We start from the raw sequence: 8,503 nt of genomic DNA, 5'->3' as shown, positions 1-8,503 counted from the left end.
GAGCCCCGCTCGCTAAGCTCCCATACTTAGTATATTTTTTGAACTGTATGGTGCCGCTAAGCGCAGCCTTTGATGAGCTTAGCGCAAATCCTTGCGGCAGACGTTCGGCTTAGCAGGCACTTACCAACTAAGCCAATTATGCAAAAGCTGAAGTTCTGCAACTTCTGCTAAGCGGCCCCACCTGTTGCTAAGCAGTAGTGCATTTTTTGTGAAGGCCAACTAAGTGGACCATGTCTCGCTAAGCCGTCAGTGCCTTTTTCAGTTTTATTTTTCAGTTTTTGAATTTGAACAACTTGTGTCCTGTTTAACTATTTGGTTCCTTCATATGCAGATGGCTTCTAGGAAACACAAAAGTATTGGTTCAAGACCCACAACACAATATGATACAAGGAGATTTTCCTCTTTAGATGCTTGGAACCGGTACACAGATAATGTCTTGGGGAGAAACATCTTGCCTAAGAGGAAGGTAGAGCTCTATCATACTGAGCTAGATGATTTTAAGACTGAATTAGAGAGGCGTAATTTCCATAAACGCCTCACCAATTTCATTGATGCGAGCATAGACTTGGCATTGGAGAAAGAGTTCTATGCAAACTTATACAGCTCTAAGGGCCCTTCACCAAAGCAATCCAGAGTCAGACGCCATTCAGTGAAGATTGATGCTGACAGTCTCAACATATTCCTGGAGACACCTGTGGTATTAGCAGAGGGTGAGACTATACCCACATACTCCAGATACTACAGGTTGCCCACAGATTACAAAGAGATTGAGGCTGCCTTACGCATAACAGGCCGAGGGTTCATCTTGAACACTGAGGGCCATCCTGGGAAGATTCTCAGGAAGGATTTGACTACTCTAGGTCAGGTGTGGAGTGTTCTCTCATACTCCAACCTGGCCCCCACATCACATACCTCTGATCTGATAGTGGACAAAGCTAGGCTGATCTTTGGCCTAGTCTCTCGCATGGACATGAACATAGGAGCTCTTATTTCTGGCCAGATAACTTCTACAGCCCAGTCTAACACTTCTAGACTTGGGTTTCCTACTCTGATCACCAAACTATGTAGAGCCAGAGGGGTTGTCTCTGACAGCCTTACTTTTGAGCACCTAAGCCCGATCATTAACTTTGCCTACATCAGGAAGAACTGTTGGAATCCCAAGGAATTAACAGTTTCTATCCGAGGGGCTAGGAGGGCAAGGGTGAGGCCAACTGAGCTTCCTTCCACTTCTGCAGCTCCTACTCCAGCATCCACTTCAGCAACTCCTTTTGTCCCAGCTCAAACAGATTCTTAGCGCTTTGAAGCCATGCTTCAGAGCATTCATCAGGGACATATAATTTTATTACAGAGTTTATAGTTGGTGGCACCTCCAGGATCTATTCCTTCAGTTGATCAGTTCAGGGAGATGGTAGCCTGGCCTGGGACCCAACCTTCTCTTCACAGGGAAGATGAAGGTCCCACAGCCCAGGTATCGCAACATGTGAAGGATGAGTCATCTGAGGCCACCATCCTAGAGCCATTTGTTATAGGGGAGGAGGCAGGTGAGACACAGGTGAGGCAGGTAGTTGCTGCCACTCCTGAGAGATCTCTTGAGGCCACTTCAGAGCCATCTACACCAGTGGTGGACCTACCCTCACCTCAACGTACAACAAACCCCTCCACCCCTATTCTAGAGATACAAGAGGACCCGACCACACCAGTCCTGGCTATGGACACTTCTCCTCCAGCTACTCCAATACTTCATCTGACAGATGAGGAGGATGTTCATACACAGGATACCCAGGACCAGTCACAAGAATTCTAAATTCCTGATTATGCTTTTTGCTTTTTGGATTATTATTATTATGATTATGGTTTCAGTACAATATTTCTTTTATGTTTATATACACTACTATTTTTATTTATGGGTAGTTGGTTTGCTCATTTTGAAGCATATGGAACAGTTTGACTTGATTTTGATAATATGGCAGTAAAACACTTTTATCTTTTTGTGAAAATTGGTGTATGATTTGGTTTTGAATTGAATGCATGATTGTGATGGAGTTTGTGTTTCTTTTCATGAGTTTGAGCAAGTGTGTATGTTAGACAAAGAAAGAACAAGAATGAGAACTTGCAATTAGAATTGTTAGTCAGTAGACAGATTGATTGTGAAAGAAAAGCTTGAACCAAAATCGGTGAGAGTGTGAACTTAAACTGTGAGTGAACGACTAGCTGTGAGAAATAATCTTTGCATCAATATCTGAATTTTAGAATGAAATGTATGAATGAGGACATGATGAAGGTCGTGATTGTGCGTATACAAGCCTTTTGACCAAAAAGCTTACCTTGAATTATAATTGTATCATTTGCACCCTTTGTGAGCTGAATGATTTTGTCAATAATTGAACCCTGAACCTGAATGATTATCTCCAGATACCTTGTTTAGATTCTAGGAGAGCATATGGTTCAAGGCAAATTTACCTCTAATTTGGGGGAGTGGAACTAATTGGGATGCAAAGAAAGAGATAAAGCATCAGCACACACAACAAATAAGTTGTGTGTTAAAAAAAAAAAAAAAGAAAGCAATCAAAGGAAATGTGTGCTGATGTAATAAGGTCAAAAGCAAATGAAAGTGAAAAGCTAGTGAGCAAGCTAATTTTATTAAAAATATCACTTGGATAAGTCTAGGATTTGTGCTCTCTTAGAACTAAGCCTTTGAATCCTAGAAAAACCAATGAATTTTTGTAGCCAAGCCTCACTACAGGCCTGGGAAAGTCCTTCTAGTTATGTTTATACATTTTTGACTTTATGGCATGAGATGAAGTGCAAAGATTGGACCTCTTGCTAGTTGTTATTAATGAATAACTTAAACACTTGTGCGTGAGTGAAATAGTGGTCGTGAGACTGTGGTTTAAGCTACTTTCCTTGATATCTGTCTTATGCCTAACTTCATCTAATTGTTCAGGTTACATTTTATTCTTCTCTTTGGATAACTGCATGCCTTGTAAAAGACAAGTGATGAGGGCATTTTGCTTCATTCTCTTATCATGCAATCAGCAAATTTTGTTGCATACACCTTTGTACATAGTCACTGCATGTTATTGTCACTTGGGGACCAGTGAACTATTCTTTATTTACTTGAGGACAAGCAAAACTGTAAATTTGGAGGAGTTGTTAGTCGGTGAATACGACTAACTTTTGTGTATAAAACTTGTGTAAATTGTATCAAACTCCTCCATTTTATGGTTATTTTGTAGTGTTGTAATTACTTTTTGTTAAAGATAGGTAATAAATACGTAGAACTTCCATTTTGTGTATTTAATAATCATTTTCTCTCAATTTCAGGATAATTAGGCAAGTTTTGAAGTGTTGATTTTCACCTTCCGTGCTAAGTCGAAATTCACTAATGTGCACTAAGCGGTTCATAATTGCGCTAAGCGCACGAGCACAAACAAAGCACCTATTTAAGCCTAAAATCAGATTTTGAAGGGGAGTTTGGCCTTTTCTTGAAGCTTCTGCATGTCTTGAAAGTTCTAGAGAGAGAAAGGTCCAAGTTCCAGAGAGTTTGAGAGAATTTGTTGTGTGAAGATCTGTAGAGACCAGAGCTGGAAGAGGAAGCTGTCCTGAGAGCTTGAGATGAGTTTGTGAGCGATTGTGAGGTCCAAGAGGTGGAGGAGACATCCCCGCTACTTGTATTTCTGCAATCTTTTATCTTTCTCTTCTCTTTGTTGTAAAGGAAGCTTCCCAGTTATGGAAAGCTAAATCTTCTGTTGGATCTTCCTTGTAGGTACTTGATGTAAATATCTTTTTTTATTTATTTACTGATGTTTTGTGTGTTCACTGTGCTATCATAACTTCATTCTGCCATGCTTTTGCCTTGATCATGTAGATGCATGTGTTTTTAGGATCATTCAACAGTGTAAACCGGTCTGATTCTTAGAACTTGATAGGATGGGGCTAGTTTGTCATATTTTCATGAGGAATTGGGGTACGGTAACCTAGTTGTTGTATGTTTGTCTTAATGCGGTCCTGGCCGAGTTTAGTCCAACAAGAGGAATCTGCGGACGATACTTGATCAGGATTAGGCTAGACTATCATGAGTGTCGAAACCTACCCTTCGGCGGAAGGGCGACGCGAGGGCTCACGGGTGTGTCTTCCAAGAAAGGAAAATGCGCGGAGTCACCACCAACGTTTATTCGAGGAAAATGTCGGAAAAACCGGAAAAGGTGTGGTCTACAAGCTTTATGTGTGAAAAGTTCGGGAGTTGTTTTTATCTTTTTTGCAAGATATATTTTGACTGAATGAAAGGTCATTTAAGGCATTGGACCATTAAACGATCTTTCGATTCTTTTGAAAGGAGAGAAAACATTAAGGCATTGGACCATTAATGATCTCTTGGTTTCTGAAAGAGGTGACAAAGCTTATGTGTTGGTTTTAGGTCTTTAAAATCCACGTTTAACCAATAAAAGTGAAAAGGACCATTTCAAGGCGTTGGACCTTAAAAATGGTTTTTTAGGTGATGACAAAGGCTTGGTTTATGAATTGATTTTAGCCTTAGTTTCACTTTGGTTATTAGTCAATTCGATTAAGAAAGAAAATCCCAAAGAAAAACGTCCGATTGATTTTTTTATTATTTTATTTAAAGATATATTTTTTTATTATTATATTATTATTTTGCCTCTTTTTGGTTTTAAACGTGGTTACGACATGAAAGATCAGCCGGATTTTATTCTAACAGAAATTAAAAGATGTTTCAACTCAAATGATCGGTGGAAATTTATTTTATTTTTTGATTAGGCGAGAAAGTGACTTAAATAAATGACTAAAGCACGTCAAAATGGGGTAGGGAAAGCAAATGAAATAAAAATAAAAGCACGCGAAACAAGTGGGGACCACTAAGGGTACATAGAATGAATTGAAAAGGTTCGATTTCGGGAACTTACCGGTTGAAGACCAAAGAACGACGAAGAATGAACGAAGAACGATGAAGAACGGTGGAAAACCTTCGCGAAATCGCCCACGGAAAAGTCTCGGAAGCGTTACGAAAGCGCCTCGGCTTGGATTTTCTTCACGAAAACAATTTTTCTCACTAATTTTAAGTGATTCTCAGATACCAGGAGGGTTGAACCAATTTGTTCTGCCCTCCTTCCCCTATTTATAGGGGAAAAGAGGGAGGTGGTTTCCGCCCAGCTCGCCCAGGCGAGCTGGGTTACTTCCACCAGAAGGCACCACCTTCTGTTGGAACATCCTGGAAGGCCCAAGTGAGCCTGATTGCTATTTGCACACCCCTGCTTACTAAATACACCCATCTGCCCTTTTTTTGCAGATTCTTTTTCGGTAATGTTACGAAAATTTACGAATTACGTAACGATACTTGTTTTCTTTCCGTAATGTCACGAAACCTTACGGATTACGCAATCGTCCCCTCTTTGGCTTCTGGAATGTTATGAAACTTTACGGATTGTGCATTAACACTTCCTTTCAACTTCCGACATGTCGTGAAACTTCACGGATTGCCTAACGATGGGTGTCAAGTACCTCGAAGTGGTCAAGCGAAGGTCGCATCCCACCAAACAAATGGTCCCCAGATGAAATTAGGGTATGACAGTTGCCCCTCTTTACTTGTCTTTTATTGGAGATAAAAAGGAAGTAAAGATAAGACATTAATTTCATTCGAGTGGAACACCATTCGGCCGTTCAATATCCCCACCAGCGGAACCTGCAAAAATTTTGAAAATGATTAGCACCGAACGACCAACTTCATCCTGATGCTGTCGAATTCGTTCCTCTCGATTGACAAAAGGCGCGGATGACCATAAGGTATCTCCGCATGTCATCAGGCCTGCCGCCTTTGGATGGCAAAAAGGTGTGTGGAATGATCATAATTTGTCTCCGCATCGGGCTCGCCGCCTCTAGATGATGAAAGGTGCAGAATGACCATAATTTATCTCTGCGTGCCATCGGACACGATCGTCTCCGGATGGCGAAAAGGTGTGGAATGACCATAATTTGTCTCCGCATGTCATCGGGCTCGCCGCCTCTAGATGACAAAAGGGCGCAAAATGACCATAATTTGTCTCTGCGTGCCATCGGACACGATCGTCTGGGGATGGCAAAAAGGTGCGGAATGACCATAATTTGTCTCCGCCTGTCACATGACCTCAGGGTTAGTATGACAGAGATTGTAGGGCGGCCGAACAAAGCGAGGCTCTTGCTCCTACATATCCTCAATGAGGAACTCAGACATACATAGTTCTAGATAACTGTGAGAACCCTAGGGCCTTCCCTTGGATCTCTAGCCCAATCTACTTGGAGTCTTCTACCCAATGCCCTTGCAGGATAGGATTGCATCACTACCTTATTCAAAGCAATGTAGTGGATAAAGAAAATGGGGAAGATGAAGAAAACTCAGGAAACTATATGAGAAATGCAAAAATCAGAGAGTGGAAGTGGGAAGTGACAGTGATTGTGGGGCGTGGGAGTCACCCTTTCTTAAATAAGGGAGAAAGGTGGTAAGCTGAAAAGTTATTAAGGTGGGAAGTTGGAAAATTGGGGTTTTTAATTTTCAATTCATGAGCCATTCGCTCAATGAAAGGGGATTCTGCTGAGTGGAATGGCTCCAGTGTCGTCACCCTCTCTTTTTTTGCCAAATTTTCACTAAGCCAAATTTCATCCGTCGAGCAAAATTTTGCTACATAATTTTTTTAGATTTCTTACATAGTCTATTCAGCGAAATTAGTTCCACCGAGTGAAATATGCCTTGTTTCAAACCTAAATTTTACCATATTTCTTACTTCAAATGGCTAAGCGAAATTCTATTTTTCTCAACTAAAGATTTTCCCTCCCAAGGTCAAATTTGAAAATTTGTTAATTGGCTAAACAAAATATGATTTCGCTTAATGAAATGTTGGCAGTGAGAACTCATCCCTATATGCCTTGCACTTCCACTTCTATTCTCCTCGAAATTGCAAATGCATCACAACACAATATATACAAAACAAAACAAAATTCTAAATATTCAAAAAATGAGAAGAGCTAGGTTGTCTCCTAGTTAGCACTTGTTTAACATTACTTAGTTTGACGCCTGTATGTCATGGATTTGTTAGATTAATCAAAATGGTGAGTCTTTCATCTTCACCACCAAGGCTTTAATATTTTTCGATTGCTAATCCAAGATCTTTGTGTAATGGGGTCTTCTAACTCCACTGCACTGTATGGCTTGATATCCTTTACCAGGAAAGGAACTAACCATTTAGATTTCAATTTTCCAGGGAAAAATCTCAACCTAGAATTAAACAATAAGCATTCATTCTTATTTCTTCCACTGCACCATATGGCTTGGCATCCTTATGCTGAATCTTCTTGTCATGATAGACTTTGATTTGTTCCTTGTACAATCTTGAAGACTCATAAGTGTTCCTTCTCATTTCTTCCATGTCAAGGAGTTGTAGTTCGCTTTTCTCTTCGGAAGCTTTTAGGTCTAAATTTAGAAACATCAAGGCCCAATAAGCTTTATGTTCTAACTCCACTGGAAGATGATATCCCTTACCATAGACCATCTGGAATGGGGAAAGACCAATAGGGGTTCTATAGGTTGTTTTGTACTCCCAGAGAGCATCATCCAATTTAGTATACCAATCTTTTCTAGAACTGGCCATAATTTTTTCCAAAATTCTCTTTGTCTCCCTGTTTGAGACTTCAGCCTGACCATTTGTCTGTGGGTGGTTGTTAGTCGATGAATACGACTAACTTTTGTGTATAAAACCTGTGTAAATTGTATCAAACTCCTCCAAGTTATGGTTATTTTGTAATGTTGTAATTACTTTTTGTTCAAGATAGGTAACAAATACTTAGTACTCCCATTCTGTGTGTTTAATAATCATTTCCTCTCAATTTCGAGTTAATTAGGCAAGATTGTGAAGTGTTGATTTTCATCCGCTCGCTAAGCCAATCGGCTGGCTGAGTGCAACACTCCTTTTGCTGAGCGCGAGGAAGAATCTGGAAGAAGGACGAGCTATGAATGTTCGCTGAGCGAGGGCTAATCCCGCTAAGCGCACCACTTGAGTCCATATGCTGAGCAAAAAGACACGTGCTAAGCCGAAATTCACTAATGCGCACTAAGCAAACCAGAGTTGCGCTAAGCGTGCAAGCACTAGCAAGGCCATCTATTTAAGCCTGAAATCAGAAATGGAGAGGGAGTTTGGGCAATTCTCGAAGCTTTTGCATGTTTAGAGATTTCTAGAGAGAGAAAGGTCCAAGTTTCAGGGAGTTTTGAGAGCCTTTGCTGTGAGAAGACTGGCAGAGAACTGAGCGAGAAGAGGAAGCCATCCTGAAAGCATGAGATGAGTCTGTGAGTGATTGTGAGGTTCTAGAGGTGGAAGAGACATCCCCACTACTTGTATTTCTTCAATCCTTCATTTTTCTCTTCTCTTTGTTGTAAAGGAAGCTTCCTAGATATGAAGAGCTAAATCCTCTATTGGTTCTTCCTTGTAGGTACTTGATGTAAATACTTGTATATCTATTT

General features: G+C 40.5%; 1 protein-coding gene across 1 annotated transcript; it reads right to left on the bottom strand.

Annotated features, from left to right (window-relative positions):
* Window positions 1-7,259: 7,259 nt before the first annotated feature.
* On the bottom strand, window positions 7,260-7,637 carry LOC100817634 (uncharacterized). Its single transcript, XM_006575882.1, has one exon. The coding sequence runs from the start codon at window positions 7,635-7,637 to the stop codon at window positions 7,260-7,262; it is 378 nt and encodes a 125-aa protein (XP_006575945.1).
* Between the last annotated feature and the right edge of the window lie 866 nt (window positions 7,638-8,503).

Source organism: Glycine max, chromosome 2 (assembly GCF_000004515.6).
Source record: "Glycine max cultivar Williams 82 chromosome 2, Glycine_max_v4.0, whole genome shotgun sequence".
Classification (NCBI taxonomy): Eukaryota; Viridiplantae; Streptophyta; class Magnoliopsida; order Fabales; family Fabaceae; genus Glycine; species Glycine max.
This window is presented reverse-complemented; position numbering and strand designations above follow the sequence as displayed.

Coding starts and splice junctions, on each gene's coding strand:
- LOC100817634 (XM_006575882.1), bottom strand. CDS start 7,637: ATGGCCAGTTCTAGAAAAGATTGGTATACTAAATTGGATGATGCTCTC.